The sequence below is a fragment of the Lithobates pipiens genome, unplaced genomic scaffold (genome assembly GCF_037356315.1).
Source record: "Lithobates pipiens isolate NorthernLeopardFrog02 unplaced genomic scaffold, aLitPip1_a1.2 Scaffold_22, whole genome shotgun sequence".
NCBI classification, from domain to species: Eukaryota; Metazoa; Chordata; class Amphibia; order Anura; family Ranidae; genus Lithobates; species Lithobates pipiens.
The window spans coordinates 63763500-63781799 of record NW_027507784.1 but is presented as its reverse complement, the minus strand read 5'-3'; the positions used below and the strand labels follow the sequence as shown (position 1 = coordinate 63781799).

At 43.7% G+C, this 18300-nt stretch overlaps 2 protein-coding genes across 5 annotated transcripts in view; one reads left to right on the top strand and one right to left on the bottom strand.

Annotated features, from left to right (window-relative positions):
* PRPF40A (pre-mRNA processing factor 40A) overlaps positions 1–17882 on the bottom strand; it is a 63595-nt gene extending 45713 nt beyond the window's left edge. Inside the window, exons 1-2 of one of the 3 annotated variants that reach the window (XM_077447670.1) lie at positions 17750–17882; positions 3634–3711 (exon numbers count right to left, since the gene is read on the bottom strand). In XM_077447670.1, coding sequence (XP_077303796.1) covers positions 3634–3711; positions 17750–17791 — 120 coding nt within the window. In that variant the 5' untranslated portion in view covers positions 17792–17882. Of the gene's footprint in view, positions 1–3633; positions 3712–14591; positions 14731–17260; positions 17362–17749 lie in introns of those variants that run through there. The other 2 variants (XM_077447671.1, XM_077447672.1) reach the window with 2 other exon arrangements.
* Positions 17408–18300, top strand: part of ARL6IP6 (ARF like GTPase 6 interacting protein 6) — a 50121-nt gene continuing 49228 nt past the window's right edge. The window contains exon 1 of one of the 2 annotated variants that reach the window (XM_077447673.1): positions 17408–17550. The gene's annotated coding sequence lies outside the window, so the exon portion shown is untranslated. The remainder of the gene's footprint in view (positions 17551–18300) is intronic. The other variant, XM_077447674.1, reaches the window with a different exon arrangement.

Genomic DNA, 18300 nt, shown 5'->3' with positions numbered 1-18300 from the left:
CCTTCATACGTGATACAGAAAATTTCTTACATTTAAACATTTATTAAACAAAAACGAACCTCCAATCAGTTTACTTGTATGTATGATTTAGATAAAAAAAAAAAAAAAAAAAATGGGCTAACTTTACTGTTTTTCTTTTTTAAATAGTGTATTTTTTCCCCCAAAAAATGCATTTGAAAGACCTCTGTGCAAATGCCGTGTGACATAAAATATTGCAACAACCGCTATTTTATTCCCTAGGATCTCTGCTAAAAAAATATATATAATTTTTGGGGGGTCTAAGTGATTTTCTGGCAGAAAATACAGGATTTTTACTTGTAAGCAACAAGTGTCAGAAAAGATTTAGTCTTTAAATGGTTAAACTGAGAACTTCTACACACTGAGATGATTTCATTCATTGAAGTGTAAACATTGTATCTTTCTGTTCTTTTCTTGGCAGACTGCCCAGAGAGGAGGAAGACATTTCTATGAGGACTAAGGCAACTTAGAGCCGGTTCACACAGCGGGCGATGCGAGGCGACACGACTCGCCTCGCCTCGCTCTCGCAAGTCGCCCCCGTTCTGTACAATGGAACCGTTCTGAGAGGAGCGACTCGAGTCGCTCCGACTCAGAAAAAAGGTTCCTGTACTACTTTTGGGCGACCTCGGGGCGACTTGCATTGACTTCTATACAGAAGTCATTTGCAAGTCGCCGCTGAGACCGCGGCAGGTCGCGGCGAGGCAAATCGTAGTCGCCTCGCCTGCAGTGTGAACCGGCCCCAACACTGACTTTTATACAGAAGTCATTTCAAAGTCCCGCTGTAGTTCTAAATCGGCTTTTTATCAGCACAATCCGATTAATTAAAAAATGGCAAATATCGGCCGATAGATAGATAGATAGATATATATATATATATATATATCTATCTATCTCACACACACACACACACACACACACACACACATTTTCCTTGTTTTGGATAGAGTAGAAAAAGTTTAGTTCTACTGTGTAGTTTTTAATGCTGTTGTGTGTAAACACCTTCTGTTTTTGTCCTGGTCACCACCAGTGTTAATTTTGGCAGCAAATTTCGATTTCGTTTTAGTCTTAGTTTTAGGACTAAAATGGCGTTTTAGTTCCATTTTAGTCTTCTGTAATTGTTTTAGTTGTATTTAATCGACTAAAATCAGCAGTATATTTTAGTCGACTAAAATCTAATGGGTGTAATTCAATTGTAAATGCATTAGTTAACAATTCCCTACAATTTGCAAACTCATTATATACTGCTGGAGTGAAAAATCTAATATGTATTATTACAATGAGGTATGAACATACACTTCAGACCAGTGTTCATTTTGAAGTCAAATTTAAGTTTAGTTTTACTCTTAGTCTTGACTAAAATGCCATTTTAGTTTTAATCCCATTTAGTCTTTTTTAGTCATTTTAGTTGTTTTAGTCGCATTTTAGTCTGCTAAAATAATATTCATTTAGGAGACTAAAATGTTTTAGTCGACGAAATTAACACTGGTCACCACAACAAAAGATGAGATTTCATAATTTTACAGTTGCCATCAGAACAAGAATAGGAGGGAAATATTTCAACGAGGGACACGTGATCATGTGACAACTGGCTTTAAATGTGAAATTCCCAATGAGGCTTTGCGATTCCTTACTTCTTGTTGCGTACCCAATACAGCAAATCCAAATGGACACAGACAGCAATAAGTTAACTCAAATGGGTTTTAAAACCTTCCTTAAAGCGGTTGTATACCCGCTGACTTTTTTTTTTTTTTACAGACCTGTAAGGAAAAAGGCATAATGAGCTAGAATGCACAGCATACTAGCTCATTATGAAATACCTTAGAACGAGGCCCCGACATCTCACCCGATCCACACCAAGGGAGCTGACATGTTCCCTCGGCGTGTGTTCCGGGTATCGCGGCTCAGGCGCTGTGAGTGGCCGGAGCCGCGATGTCGTCACTCCCGTGCATTTCTTTCCGGCAGGGTCCGGCGTCTGCCGGGCTTTCAGCCGAGAATCCCCTGTGCGCATGCGCCGCTGCAGTCAGCAGCTCATTGCGAGGGGGAATATCTCTTAAACCATACAGGTTTAGGAGATTTTTTTTTTACCTACAGGTAAGCCTTAATATAGGCTTACCTGTAGGTAAAAGTTCAAATTTTGACTATACAACTGCTTTAAGCCTCGTACACACAGAGTGTTTTTTTGTTTGTTTTGTATTTAACAAAAACGTGTATACCAGGCTTAACTCTACCTAAAAAGAAAAGTTTTGGCTACACACACACCTTACAGCAAAACTATAATCAACTGCAGCACTGCCGTATCTCAAAGCTCCATTACCAGCCTAATATGTCGGGCTGGTCATCTTCTGGGTACTTTATCCTGACTTTTTCATTGCCCAGGCCGAGATGATGTTACAACCGCACATAAGCATTTATCTAATCTTAGCTCACCACAGCATGTCTCTTCCACGCTAAAAAACTGCCTTTTCACAAGTGGTCATCAGCTAATCAGAGGAAGCTTCGTATTCATTCACAGAATGCAAAGGCTGCCTGTGAATGGCTGAGCACCACTCAAACCGACTCTGCATTATTTCGGTGAGAGAAGAGAAGTACATCATACAGCCAGAACCCAGCTCTGTACGGAGCTGAAGTCACATACAGTACAGCACTAAAATAGTTTGGATCAGCTTGCGCCAAACTATTTAAAGTCACAGAAAACCTAGAGATCGGCTTTAACCTCTCATTGGCAGCCACCTCATTCTCAGCACATTGAAAGCAATGAACAGCTAATGCGACAATTAAACAGCTAAACCTCTTTACAAGCAAACTAGAAAGAAAAAGAAAAAAAAAAAAAAAAAAAAAAAAGGAGGGAGATCACTACAAGTGTAAAGCAGTAGAAACATGTACAATCATTCTCACATTACTTGGGAAAGTTGAAAACCCATTTTTTTAAAGAAAATCTATCATTCTGACCATGTGTAATGCAACACCCATATTTAGGGTGAAAAACGCGATCAGTTATCAACCTTCACCCCCAAACTGCCCTGCCCTTTTACAGGATTGCAGGGTTCTTCTCCCGGCAATCGGTCAAACAAATCTCCCTGTGGCTTCACCTGGGGAATAGAAGACAAGTGTACTATGAAGGTAAATATTCTTTAAAGATATCCTTTCTAAAAACTAACAGAGGCCACAGATCCATTGCTGACTTCTCATTTGGTAAATGCTAGCTGCCTGCCACGTTACACGATTTCTGAAGTACCCGTCAGATATACAGTACGGTTTTGATTCAGGGAGGCAGAAAGGGTCAGAACAGTCAGGCATTTTCATATTATTCTTAGAAAAGAATGATTTTTGTAAAAATTGTGATGGAAGACATGTACACAAACACTGAGAAGACAGAAAGCACACACAGATGTAGACTGCAAAATGAAATAGAAACATTAAAAAAAGATATAGGATTCATGTGAATGATCAGCTTCTAATCATTATGCACAGTACAATCTCACAAACCTAAGTTCTGAAAGTTCTGGAGTTTTACAAGTTCTATCATAAACAAAAAAAAAAAAAAAAAAATACCAGACAATTCCAAAAAGAAATCACTCATGAAAAAAAAAAAAAAAAAAAAAATGAATTACTTACAAATTGCCCTCTCATCATCCGAGATCCATTTGGAAAAAGTCCCGGCTGACTTGGTCCATTTGTACCATCGCCAGATGCCTGAAAGAATTGCACAGAGATTGTTCATGTAGGTGAGCTTTACAAGGATGAGGCATGCTTCATTGTCAAATCATACTCGTATCATGGTTTCTCACAATTGTATGAACACGTGACCCATTTCTCAGAAATCTCGCATGTGATAAGAGTCAAAGTAAAATACTGAACATTAAGTAAATATCGCACAATTAGAGCTCAACGATTCTGGTTAAAATGAGAATCACAATTTTTTTGCTTAGAAGATAGATCACGGTTCTCTCACAATATTGCAGCAATTTTATTCCCTAGGGCAGTGATGGCGAACCTTGGCACCCCTGATGTTTTGGAACTACATTTCCCATGATGCTCATGCACTCTGCAGTGTAGAGGAGCATCATGGGAAATGTAGTTTCAAAACATCTGGAGTGCCAAGGTTCGCCATCACTGCCCTAGGGTCTCAGAAAAAAAAAAAAAAAAAAAAAAAATACAATATATTATATATATATATATATATATATATATATATATATATATATATATATATATTTTTTTTTTTTGGAGGGGTTCCAAGTAATTTTCTATCAAAAAAATAAATAAAAAAAATATTGATTTTAACTTAAGAAGGAAGTGTCAGAAAAATATTTAGACTTTAAGTGGTTAAACTTCCTGCATTTTACACTTTGTTGAAAACTTGGCAGACTGCCTGGATTTTTTCCTTTACAAACAGAAGTGTATCCCTTTCATCCAAGGAGGAAGCGTTCGTTACAATGTTTCATACTAAAAACTTGGCAGACTGCCTGGATGTTTTTTTTTTTGGGCAGCTGAGTGAGCAGATTAGTCTCTCCACTTGTTATATGAAAGAAATCTACAAACTCTGCAACAGAGATAGTTATGGGGCTGAATCGAGATTGTGATTTTTTTTTTTTTTTTAAATGTGGAGGTAAATCCCCGCGCTCAAAAAAAAAAAAAAAAAAAAAAAAAAAAGCTAAATCATTAAATTCACTAAAGAACACAAACATTCGCTATTTATCACCTGCCATTAGGCAGTTGGTATTTTAGCAATGTACAAAACAACGAGGAGAACTCTGCACTGGCTAGTAAATTAATGCTCCATGCGCACTAGCTTTTTTTATAAGCTCCTAGAAGCCAATAATGTTATCCTATGTGTAAATGCACACTACTTTAGGCTGTTAATATTTTTGGAGCGTCAGCTTCTAGGAGCCAAAAAAAAAAAGTTTTTTCGTAGATTTTTTTTTGGAGCATTTTTTCCAGCAGAAAAAAAATAAAAAATAAAAAAAAGCTAGACGCTCTGAACAGCTTTTTTTTCCCCCTCAGCGTTTTTGTTCATGTACTGTAAAAACACTAATGCTCCTAAACTTTCCAGAAAGCTTCTAAAACGCTACTACAAGCCGACACAAAAATGCTATTATCAGCATTTTTCATAGCGTTTTTTGAGCTTATATAATATGCTAGTGTGCATCAGTGTGAAAGTGTTCTGCCCTGAGCTTAAGAATGAAAATACATTGTAACATTCCAGCAGAAGGAGGAGATCTTCTGTAAGTCCGGGTTCACACTGGTATGACATATTGGGAGCACATGTCACATGACATGTATAAATCAACGGTTCCCTATGAGAACTGTCTTAAAGCGGATCAGCAGTCATTTTTTTCATCTTTCCACCTATTAAATCTTCTGCCCTTGTTGTTTTAACTTTGGATAGTAAAACATTTTCTGCCAGTAAATACCTTATACAGCCCACTTCCTGATTCTTGTCTGGTCATTAGCCTAGGCTTATGACATCATGCACAGCTCCTGAGTGTTTGCCAGGAAAGTGTGTTGGGGGGGGGGGGGGGGGAATGAGTCATAAGAGGACCAATGAAAACTGCAGATTTGCCTCCGTGTGTATGTGTAAATCCAGGAAGTGAACAGGCAATTAAAATGGCTGCAAACAGACTTGAGGGAGATTTCTGCAGCATATATGCAATATGTAAAAATGGTTGGAGGGAAGCTTCAGAATGGCAAAGATATTACAAATTATGTGAGCAGACTGCAGTTCCTCTTTAACTGGTCCGACTTTGAAAAAGGTTCCTGCACTACTTTGGTCCTACTTCAGCCCATTGAATATCATTAAAGCGGGAGTCCGCCGGGACTCCGCGTTTTATTTTTATTTATTTTTTTAAAGCCAGCAGCTACAAATACTGCAGCTGCTGACTTTTAAAATAGTGACACTTACCTGTCCAGCGCGCCCGCGATGTCGGTACCCGAAGCCGATCTCTAGATCGTCTCTCGGGTGCTGCCGCCGCCATCTTGGGTATGGGAATCAGGAAATGGAGCCTTTCGGCTTCATTTCCCGGTTCCCTGATGCGCATGCGCGAGTCGCGCTGCGCAATAAGGACGGTCCCCGCTGCCTCTGGGATCTGTGTGTTTCCCAGCAGGCAGCGGGGCACTTGCGGAAAGGGGCGTAATCTACGCCCCTTTCCGCAGAGAGCTATCCCGGAAGTGGGTGCAGATACCTGTACTGTACAGGTATCTGCACCCCCCTCCCCCCTGAAAGGTGCCAATTGTGGCGCCGGAGGGGGGGGGAGGGTTTCCGATTAGCGGAAGGTCCACTTTAGGGTGGACCTCCGCTTTAAAGTCGGATCCAAGTCCTAATCATCCGACTTGTGACATCTGACATGGCGATTACAGCAGCAGGAAAAAAAATACTTATTTAAGGCCCCTTTCACACTGGGCGTTGGCAGTAAAACGGTGCTATTTTTAGCACTACTTAACTGTCGTTTTAGCAGCGGTATTCAGCTGCTAGCGGGGCAGTTTTACCCCCTGCTATCGGCTGAGAAAGGGTTAAAACCACCGCAAAGTGCTGCTGCAGCAGCGATTTACCAGCAGTATAGCCACGCTGGCCCAATGATTTCAATGGGCAGGAGCAGTGAAGGAGCGGTGTATACACCGCTCCATAGATGCTGCTAGCAGGACTTTTTTTTTTTACAGTCCTGCCAGCACCCCGCTCAGGACTTTCACATTAGAGACACAGCAGCGGCTCTTTCAGGGCGCTTTGCAGGCGCCATTTTTAGTTGTTGTATCGCCTGCAAAGCGCCCCCGTGTAAAAGGGGTCTTACTCATTGAACTGCAACTCAATTTATAACATTTGTATCAAGTGATTTTTGGTCGATATGCTGTCTTTATCATTTAAAATACACCTATGATAAAATGATCATTTCTCTGTAAGTGGGCAAACTTACAAAATCTGCAGGGGATCAAATAACTATTTTCCCCACCATATGTATGTGGGTTGAACTGGATAGACTTTTGTTTCAGATTAACTAGGTCTATGTAACGAAGACACTGAGTCAGACATTGGGAGCAGATGCCTTCACCTCTCTTTATCCATTATTAAAATGCAGTTTGCAGACAAGCTGGATGTAAACAAAACAATCTTTACAATGGCCTGGGCTTGTCACCATAGCTCTGTTAGCACAAGAAAAGAACAGTCAGGTAAGCAGGCTACATCTGCAAAGTTTTCTGGCATCCCTGGATATGCTGACAGTTCTTGTGTTTTAGCAGTAGTTATCATTAAACTGCCAACACATTGCAGACAGCCAATTATAAATGGGAGCTCTGGATAATGCTCCATGTCTGGACCCCGATGAGAACTAAACATAGCACATACTGTAAGCTTAAAATGATACTAAAAAGGATAACATTTTACTTTAGTCATCAAATAATTAAAAAAAAGTCATGCCCATCTGCTCTGTGCAATGATATTGCACAAAGCAGTCCCTTATCTCCACTTTGGTGGGGCCCCTGCCGGTGGTGTCTATTCCTCCCTCCTCAGCAAGTCAGGTGTTATAGAAACACCTGTGCATGTGCATCTGAACCGGGCTGTGTGCATCTGAAGAAAACCAAAAGCACCAGTAAGCCATATCCCCGCTCCCTACTTACAGAAGTTTGACTGTCTGCAGCAGGAGCTTATAGGCTCCTGCTGATCTCTGTTTCACTAGATTGATGACAGGAGCCAAGTATGAGTTTAAAGTGGTTGTAAACTCTGTTACACCACGTGTACCTATAGCCAAAAGTTTTGAAAATGACACAAAATATAAATTTTCACAAAGTCAGCTGCTTCAGTGATTTTAGCTCTTTTTATCAGAGGTTATATGGTATACTGAAGTATAGATACAAGCATTTCATGTGTGTCAAAGGTTTTTTATTGACAATGACATGAAGTTTATGCAGAGTCAATATTTGCAGTGTTGACCCTTCTTTTTCAGGATCTCTGCAATTCGCCCGGACATGCTGTCAATCAACTTCTGGACCACATCCTGACTGATGGCCGCCCATTCTTGCATAAGCAATGCTTGGAGTTTGTCAGAATTTGTGATTTTTTTTTTTTTTTTCAACCAGCCTCTTGAGGCTTGACCACAAGTTCTTAATGGGATTAAGGTCTGGGGAGTTTCCTGGCCATGGACCCAAAATTGAGGTTTTGTTCCCCAAGCCATATAGTTCTCACTTTTGCCTTATGGGAAGGCGCTCCATCGTGTTTAAACAGGCATTGCACGTCACCAAACTGTTCTTGGATGGTTGGGAGAAGTTGCTCTCGGAGGATGTTTTTGTACCATTCTTTATCACTGGCTTTGTTATTCTCGGCCTAGTCCCTTGGCTGAGAAGCAACCCCACACATGACAGGTCTCCAGACGCTTTACTGTTGGCATGACACAGGACTGATGGTAGCGCTGCTCACCTTTTCTTCTCCGGACAAGGATTTTTCTGGATGCGCCAAACAAGCGAAAAGGAGATTCAGAGGAAATGACTTTACCCCAGTCCTTAGCGGCCCAATCCCTGTATCTTTTGCAGAATATCAGTCTATCCCTGATGTTTTTCCTGGAGAAAAGTGGCTTCTTTGCTTTCCTTTTTTACACCAGATCATCCTCCAGAAGTCTTCCCTCTCTGTGTGTGCCGATGTACTCTCGTACCTGCCTGCTGCCATTCCTGAGCAAGCTCCGCACTCGTGGTGTTCCGATCCCACAGCTGAATCAAATGTGGGAAAATGGCGCTTGCTGAGCTTTCTTGGGCGCCCTGAAACCTTCTTCACAAATGCAGTGTAAATGTTTTTATAGGATGAAGTTCATTTTCATGGCAAAGAGGGACTTTGCAATTCATCTGATCACTCTTCATAACCAACTGGAGTATATGCAAATTGCCATCATAAAAACCGAAGCAGCAGACTTTGTGAAAATGTATATTTGTGTCATTCTCAAAACTTTTGGCCACAGCTGTACAGGTAAGCCTATAATAAGGCTTTGCCATCTGTGTCCCATTGCAGAGATTTCCCTTCACTTCCTGTCTCATTGCCAGACAGGAAGTGAGAGGAAATCTCTGCCCATTAAAGTAGTTGTATACCCTATAAGGTTTACCAGTAGGTAAAAATAAGATCTCCTAAATCTGTACGGTTTAGGAGATATTCACACTGCATGCAGCCACTGACATCAGCTGCACATGCACTGTGAAGGTCCGGCGGATGCTGCTGGAAAGAAGACTCCTGCACACAAGCGAAGGAGTGACATCACCGCGGCTCCGGCCACTCCCCCGCATGTGTGCAGGAGTCTTCTTTCCAGCAGCATCCGCCAGACCTTCACAGCGCATGTGCAGCTGATGTCAGTGGCTGCATGCAGGGTGAATATCTCCTAAACCGTACAGAACCCAAAAGACACGCAGAGGGGAAAACAGCAGCTCTCTCAGCAGTAACTAGGATCCGATGCCGAAATCGAAGGTAAATATTTCATAAATGAGCTAGTATGCATACTAGCACATTCTGCCTTTGCCTTACAGGTTAATTTCTTGGGGATCCCCCGGTCACCAGAACTAGTGTACTCACTGGAAGTTTCCCCCCCCTTTATTAATGAAAAGTAATAAAAGTTTTTCCTTTAGTTATACTTTAAGCTTGTTCAATTAAGCTGTGGCAATAAAACCTGGAAGCTCATTGGTTTCTGTGCAGCGCTGCACCAGATTTTGCAGTACCCATTTTCAGTAAATAACCTCCTATGTGTCTTTCTGTAAAGGTGACAGATTTAAATAAAAGGCACTCAAAACTAACTACTGGTGGCACAGAATTTTAACCATAAATTTAACCACTTCACCACCGGAAGATTTGGCTGCTCAATGACCAGGCCATTTTTTACGATACGGCACTACGTTGCTTTAACTGACGCTGTACTCAAACAAAAATTTAAGTCCTCTTTTTCCCCACAAATAGAGGTTTCTTTTGGTGGTATTTGATCATCTCTGTGGTTTTTATTTTTTCTGCTATAAAACAAATAAAGAGCAACAATATAAAAAAAAAAAGTTTTAACTTGTAAACACCAAGTTTAAGAAAGAGGGTCGGTCCTTAAATGGTTACAAAAAAAAATAAAAATAAAAAAAATAAAGAAAAGGGAGGTTATTTTTTATTTTTTTTTGCAAACATGTTTACAATGTTTTGTCTTTCATTTCTATTTTAAACCGAATGGGTTGTTTTACAATCACATTAAAATCTTCAACCTGTAGGGTTTGAATCTTATAGCTCCCACAAGTATGACATCCACATGCCACCCACATCAGGACTTTACAACCTTTAGGTTATTTGGAATGAAGTTCTCGGCACATCCTCAATGGCTCTAAAGCAGAGTATTCTGGGGCCTGTTGCTTTAAAGCGGTAGTAAACCCAGTTTCAAAAAACACTTACAGTCCCAGCTAGGGGTGCAACGGATCAAAAAAACTCACGGATCGGATCAGCAAATAATAAATTAATTCGCAAAAAACCTGTGAAAATTCCACCACCATATAGTCCCCACTGTAATATCCACAATCTCCCCCACTGTAATATTGGCTGAGGATGGCTGGGTACGGCTGAGCATAGCTGAGCACGGCAGGGTATCGCTAGAGCATTGGGGTACTGCAGGGTATGGAGGGATGGCTGCTTCCATCTCAGGATCTCTCCCCTCCACTGTACAAGTTAGTACAGAGAGGGGAGAGAGGAACCGGCGTCATGTCTGTTTACAAGTGATCGCTCCGTCGGAGCGATCAGTGTAAACAGCCTGGGTGTAGAAAGATGGCCGCCGCTTCGTAGCTAGGCCGAAGCCGCGGCCTTTCCTAAGGCCGAGACCGCGGAGCGCTCCGCGGATCGCGGCATGTGACGAGCCGAGCGAGTTGACCCGTTCGGATCACGGATCGGTGATGATCCGTTGCACCCCTAGTTCCAGCATGCTGGAAATGCCAACGTTCACATTGGTTGTGTTCTCAAACCAAAATATCAAACCATCCAATGGCTGGTTTCATAACTGATCACATGTGCAGCATTATGGCAGTTGAAGAATCATTAGAGGCCAAGATGGCAGCTTCCTTAACTGAAAACGATAGAAGGGTTTACTTCCACTTTAAGGTAACTGAAAGATCAGCCGACGTCCCCCGAGTCTCTCCAGAATGAACAAACATCTTAACAACTTGCCGATCACCCACCGCAGTTATACTGCGGCAAAAAGTTGCTCGGCTACGCAAATCACTGTACCGATGCGTCGGCTCATGAACTCTCCTTTGTGGGCGGAGACGTGTGTGCTTTCAATCGCCAGCAGAGAAGCCAATCAGCGGGTCCAGCGGACACTATGTCCGCCGGCCACCCACGATTGTTCCCCCGCAGTGACAGAACAGGGATCTGCCTGCGTAAACAAGGCAAACCTCCATTCTGACAGGGGAGAACACGCACACACGTCTTTCTGCTATGCAGGAAGACAGATCTGTGTGTTGTCCTAGTGAGCCCTTCCCCCATACAGTTAGAACACACCGTGAGGGAACAGTTAACCCCTTGATGTTAGCCCCCTTCCCTACCAGTGTTATTAGTACAATTACAGAGCATATTTATAGCACTGATTACTGTAGTAATGTCACTGGTTCCCCAAAAGAAGTGTCAAAAATGTCCGTTTGGTGTCTGATCTGTCCTCCGCAATGTTGCAGTCCCACAAAAAAATCACTGATAGCCGCCATTATTGGTAAAATAAATAAATAAGCCATAAATCTAAATTTTGCAGACGCGATAACTTCTGTGCAAACCAATCAACAATGCAGTGTAAAAAAAAAATGGCCTGGTCATTAAGGGATAAATTCTTTCAGGGCTGAAGTGGTTAAAGTGAATGTAAGGCCCCCCCCATATGACCAGTGAAGTGAACAGCCTCAGATGATACACAGATGAAACAAATCTCCCTACATAAATTTTACATGTATATCTGCTGTCTCCATCTGTACATATATATCCTTTAGAACAGGGATCTTCAAACTACGGCTCTCCAGCTGTTGCGAAACTACACATCTCATGAAGCATTGTAAAACTCTGACATTCACAGACAGGACTAGGCATGATGGGAATTGTAGTTCCTGAACAACTGGAGGGCCATAGTTTGAAGACTCATGCTTTAGAAAGTGCTCTGTGTGTTGACGTTTTTCTCTCCCTGGTTAGCAGTGGGAGTGGATTATTGGCATACAGCCAAGACCGCTGATTGGAGAAAACCCCCCCCATAGGCAAAGAAGAAAGGAATGTGCAGAGCTTTGCTCTTTTGGAAAGCTGACTGATAATCTATTTATAGCAACCTCCCCGACACACACTTCTATCTCCCCTCTCAGAGAACATGTGAGACGTTTTAATGAGAACAACAGAGCTACTGAGCAAGAGACAGCTACAGGACACAGTGCTTTGGAGAGAGAGATAAGGAAACACTACAGAGAGATGTGCCCAGCTCAGATTTCATGAATCCTGTTTACATCCACTTTAAAGTGATTGTAAATTCTGAAAATACCTCTCCTGCCAGTGATAAGTCATCTTGCGGCGAACTCGCCACAGAGAACACTTTTACTTCAAGGAAAACCCGCTGATGGACAACCTCAGGACAACCTGCTGATGCAGAAAATATAGATGTATAGCTACAGCGGTTTGCAGTAAGTGGGTAAACAAAATAAAAAATTCTGAACTTTTGCAAATCCTTTTGTCACTCAGGCATTTTATGATGCACTAAACCTGTAACAAGGCATACAAGTTGCTGTGTGGGGACCCAGGTCAGCTGCCAAAAATGTACAATCTATAGCACATAATCCCCGGCATTCCCTTAGTACACGTTGTATTCCATACGCAGCATGTCCAAAAGTTTTGAGAATAACAAACATTTTTTTTTTTTGCAAAGTCTGCTGCCTCAGTTCTTATGATGGCAATTTGCATTTACTCCAGAATGTTATGAAGAGCGAACAGATGAATTGCAATGTCCCCATTTGCCATGATAAAGTGTATGTAAAACTGATTCAGAAAATTTGACCTAGGCACATATAACTGTAGCATTTACTTATCTCTCTCCAAAGCATGACGCCCAGTGTCTTTCTGTTTCCTTTCTCTGTTATCAGCATGATAACTTCTGACAAGTTGGGAAATAAAATCAGCCCGAGATTTGTGTCGGGGTGGGCGCTATAAATAGATTAGCAGAGAACTTGTCTTGTCACAGCACAGCTCTGAAAGTGATTTCCCTTCAATCAGTCTCCCAGTGTAAGCCTAGACAACTCCTACTGCAGAATGACTAAGCAAAAATTTGAACACAATGTAAGAATTCTAAAGAATATAGCAAGCTGAAGACAGCAGATATACAAGTACATCCAAGGCTGTTCACTTCACTGGGTATAGGTGAGGGTTTACATTTATATAAAAAAAAAGCATTTCAGTTCTGTCACAAAGGACCAGCTGACATGTCAGTGATTCATCAACACAGATGTCAGTATTGACGAGGACAAGGCTTGAAATCATTGTTCCTCTGTTAAACATGGTTACCTGCAAGGAAACATGTGCAGGCCTTATTGCTTTGCACAAAAAGGGAATCGCAGGCAAGGATATTGTTGCTACTAAGATTTTACCCAATTCAACCTTTTTTTGGATCATTAAGAACTTCAAGGAGAAGTTTCAATTGTTGAGAAAGCTTCAGGGCACACAAGAAAGTCCAGCAAGCACCAAGACAGTCTCCTACAGTCGACTCAGCTGCGGGATCGGGGCACCAACAGTGCAGAACTTGCTCAGAAATGGCAGCAGGCAGGTGTGAGTACATCGGCACACACAGTGAGAAGACTTTGATGATGGCTTGGCGTCAAGAAGGGAAGCAAAGAAGCCATTTCTCATCAGGAAAAACATCAGGGACAGACTGATATTCTGCAAAAGGTACAGGGACTGGACTGCTGAGGACTGGGGTAAAATCATTTTTGGTGATGAATCCCCTTTCCCATTGTTTGGGGCACCCGGAGAAGAAAAGGTGAGCACTACCATCAGTCCTGTGTCATACCAACTGTAAAGCATCCCGAGACCATTCATGTGTGGGGTTGCTTCTCAGCCAAGGGAGTGAGCTCACTCACAATTTTGCCTAAGAACACAGTCATGAATAAAGAAAGGATGGTACAAAAAAAAATAAAAAATCCTCCGAGAAACTTCTCCCAACCATCCAAGAACAGTTTGGTGAGGAACAATGTCTTTTCCAGTATTATGGAGCACCTTCCCATATGGCAAAAGTGATAACCAACTGGCTTGGGGAAAAAAACATTGACATTGTGGTCCATGGCCAGGAAACTCCTCAGACTTTATTCCCATTGAGAATTTGTGGTCAATCCTCAAAGAGGCAAGGGGGGGGGGGGGGGGGAATAAACACACCCCACAAATTCTGAAAAACTCCAATAATGCAAGAATGGGCTCAGTCAGGATGTGGGCCAGAAGATGAATGACATGCCGGGGCGAATCGTAGAGATCTTGAATAAGAAGTGTCAGCACTGCAAACATTGACTCTTTGCATAAACATAAAACAGCTCCTGCCCCGCCACAAATTCTGTAGCTAGGTGCCGACTTCTAATGTTGAGACACTTACCTGTCCAGGGATCCCGCGACGTTGCAATCCAGATGATTTCTCAATCAGCTCTTGGGTGCTGCCTCTACCATTCCTTGTAAGTGGAGCTTTGCGACTTCACAGCCGGTTCCCTTCTTCACAAGCAAAGCACGCCGCGCTTTGTGAACGGCGCTGGAAAGGAACTCACAGGGAAGAGGGAACAGGTGCCTGTCAAAACCAGTGTATACGACACAGTCCCCAGGTCATCTCTCTATAAACGTACAGGACACAGTCCCCAGGTCATCTCTCTATAAACGTACAGGACACAGTCCCCAGGTCATCTCTCTATAAACGTACAGGACACAGTCCCCAGGTCATCTCTCTATAAACGTACAGGACACAGTCCCCAGGTCACCTCTCTATAAACGTACAGGACACAGTCCCCAGGTCACCTCTCTATAAACGTACAGGACACAGTCCCCAGGTCACCTCTCTATAAACGTACAGGACACAGTCCCCAGGTCATCTCTCTATAAACGTACAGGACACAGTCCCCAGGTCATCTCTCTATAAACGTACAGGACACAGTCCCCAGGTCATCTCTCTATAAACGTACAGGACACAGTCCCCAGGTCACCTCTCTATAAACGTACAGGACACAGTCCCCAGGTCACCTCTCTATAAACGTACAGGACACAGTCCCCAGGTCACCTCTCTATAAACGTACAGGACACAGTCCCCAGGTCACCTCTCTATAAACGTACAGGACACAGTCCCCAGGTCACCTCTCTATAAACGTACAGGACACAGTCCCCAGGTCACCTCCCTACAATGTACAGGACACAGTCCCCAGGTCACCTCCCTACAATGTACAGGACACAGTCCCCAGGTCACCTCCCTACAATGTACAGGACACAGTCCCCAGGTCACCTCCCTACAATGTACAGGACACAGTCCCCAGGTCACCTCCCTACAATGTACAGGACACAGTCCCCAGGTCACCTCCCTACAATGTACAGGACACAGTCCCCAGGTCACCTCCCTACAATGTACAGGACACAGTCCCCAGGTCACCTCCCTACAATGTACAGGACACAGTCCCCAGGTCACCTCCCTACAATGTACAGGACACAGTCCCCAGGTCACCTCCCTACAATGTACAGGACACAGTCCCCAGGTCACCTCCCTACAATGTACAGGACACAGTCCCCAGGTCACCTCCCTACAATGTACAGGACACAGTCCCCAGGTCACCTCCCTACAATGTACAGGACACAGTCCCCAGGTCACCTCTCTATAAACGTACAGGACACAGTCCCCAGGTCACCTCTCTATAAACGTACAGGACACAGTCCCCAGGTCACCTCTCTATAAACGTACAGGACACAGTCCCCAGGTCACCTCTCTATAAACGTACAGGACACAGTCCCCAGGTCACCTCTCTATAAACGTACAGGACACAGTCCCCAGGTCACCTCTCTATAAACGTACAGGACACAGTCCCCAGGTCACCTCTCTATAAACGTACAGGACACAGTCCCCAGGTCACCTCCCTACAATGTACAGGACACAGTCCCCAGGTCACCTCCCTACAATGTACAGGACACAGTCCCCAGGTCACCTCCCTACAATGTACAGGACACAGTCCCCAGGTCACCTCCCTACAATGTACAGGACACAGTCCCCAGGTCACCTCCCTACAATGTACAGGACACAGTCCCCAGGTCACCTCCCTACAATGTACAGGACACAGTCCCCAGGTCACCTCCCTACAATGTACAGGACACAGTCCCCAGGTCACCTCCCTACAATGTACAGGACACAGTCCCCAGGTCACCTCCCTACAATGTACAGGACACCGTGCCCATGTCATCTCCCTATAATATATATATATATATATATATATATACACACATACACACACACACACGATGTATAGGACACAGTCCTCAGGGCATCTCCCTAAAATGTACAGGGTACAGTCCCAATGTCATCTCTATAATTTACAATGTATAGGACACAATTCCCCAGGTCATCTTCCTATAATATATACAATGTATAGGGGGCACAAAGTCCTCGGTTCACCTCTCGCTATAACATACAATGTATAGGGGGCACAAAGTCCTCAGGCTCTCTCTATAACATACAATGTATAGGAGGCACACAGTCCTCAGGCTCTCTCTCTAACATACAATGTATAGGGGGCACAAAGTCCTCAGGCTCTCTCTCTAACATACAATGTATAGGGGGCACAAAGTCCTCAGGCTCTCTCTATAACATACAATGTATAGGGGGCACAAAGTCCTCAGGCTCTCTCTCTAACATACAATGTATAGGGGGCACAAAGTCCTCAGGCTCTCTCTATAATGTATAGGGGACACAGTCCTCAGGCTCTCTCTTTATAACATACAATGTATAGGGGGACACACAGCTCCCAGCATTCCCTCAGTACACTGTATACTCCATAGCCTGTGATGAGCCATGTATAGCAGAAGGTGTACTGCCCCCTAGTGCACGTTTCCCAGCATGCTGTGTGTATCAGGACACCCAGGTAGTGCTGGTAGTTGCACACCGTGCCCCAATCATTCCTATCTGATCTCCTATACCAGGTCTGGGCCGGCCCGCTAATAATATAATAAATCCGGAGATGTGATCACACACAGCCATCCCCACCCCATCCATGTACACAATCACACACAAGGCTCTCTCACCATGACGCCCGCTCTCCGGCCTCCTAGCAAGGGACACGCGCGCTGGTGCCCGGCACAGGAAGTGCGGAGGACGGCGCTTACTGACGTCACCCACCAGGAGAAGGGGCGCGGAAAGACGCAGAACGGAGGCGTCACGGAGCGACTTTTACCAATAACTGCGCGCTTTACTCAGCCACCCTAAGAAGACGCTCTGTCATTGGCTGACCTGAGGGTGTACCATTGCCTGGCTTCACGAGCGCGAGTTCTTGCTTAGTGTTTACCGTACAGCGGCGCCAAGAGCGGCTGACAAGGTAAATGGTTGGTGTGTGCGGGATACCCCGGACACCGAGCTAGGGAGAGAGGGCATAGCGGCCAGCCACACAAATCCCCCACAAGTTGCCGGAGGGGTGTGAGGAAAGGTGTAGCAGCTGCGGCGGTAAAGAAATCAATAATAGTCACCGTAGTCAGGAATACCAACAGACATTGTATTGTATATGTACGTATACTAACGAGAGCGGCCAGCGGAGGACACATCCAGCGGATAGGATACATCTCTCCGTCTCCCGCCCGCTCACTGGCTGACGGACGGACGGATATCGCTGGAGTTGCAGGTTCGGCGTTGTGCGCATGCGCGGAGGGGGTTCCTGGGCGCTTCGGTCGGAAGGCGAAGTAGTGCGCGGAGGAATATATGAGAGCGCCCCTAGTGTCATATAGAGGAACTGTCACACCAATACCATGAGCGGCCGCCAGTGTCCGCTGTGGGGCTTTTTTGGGCCTATTAACCCTCTTGCTGCCAAAGCTCAGCTTTCAGCGCTGTCACACTTTGAATGACATGCTACACTCTACCCATCTGATTTTTTTTTTTTTTTTTTTTTTTTTTTTACACAGAACTTTCTTTTGGTGGTATTTAATCACCACTTAGTGTCTTATTTTTTATTTTTGATAAAAAGACCAAACATTTTAAGAAAAAAAAAATGTTTTTCTTAGTTTCTGTTAAAAAATTTTTTGTAAATAAGTAACCTTTCTATTTCACTAATGGGCACTCATGAGTAGAGATGGGC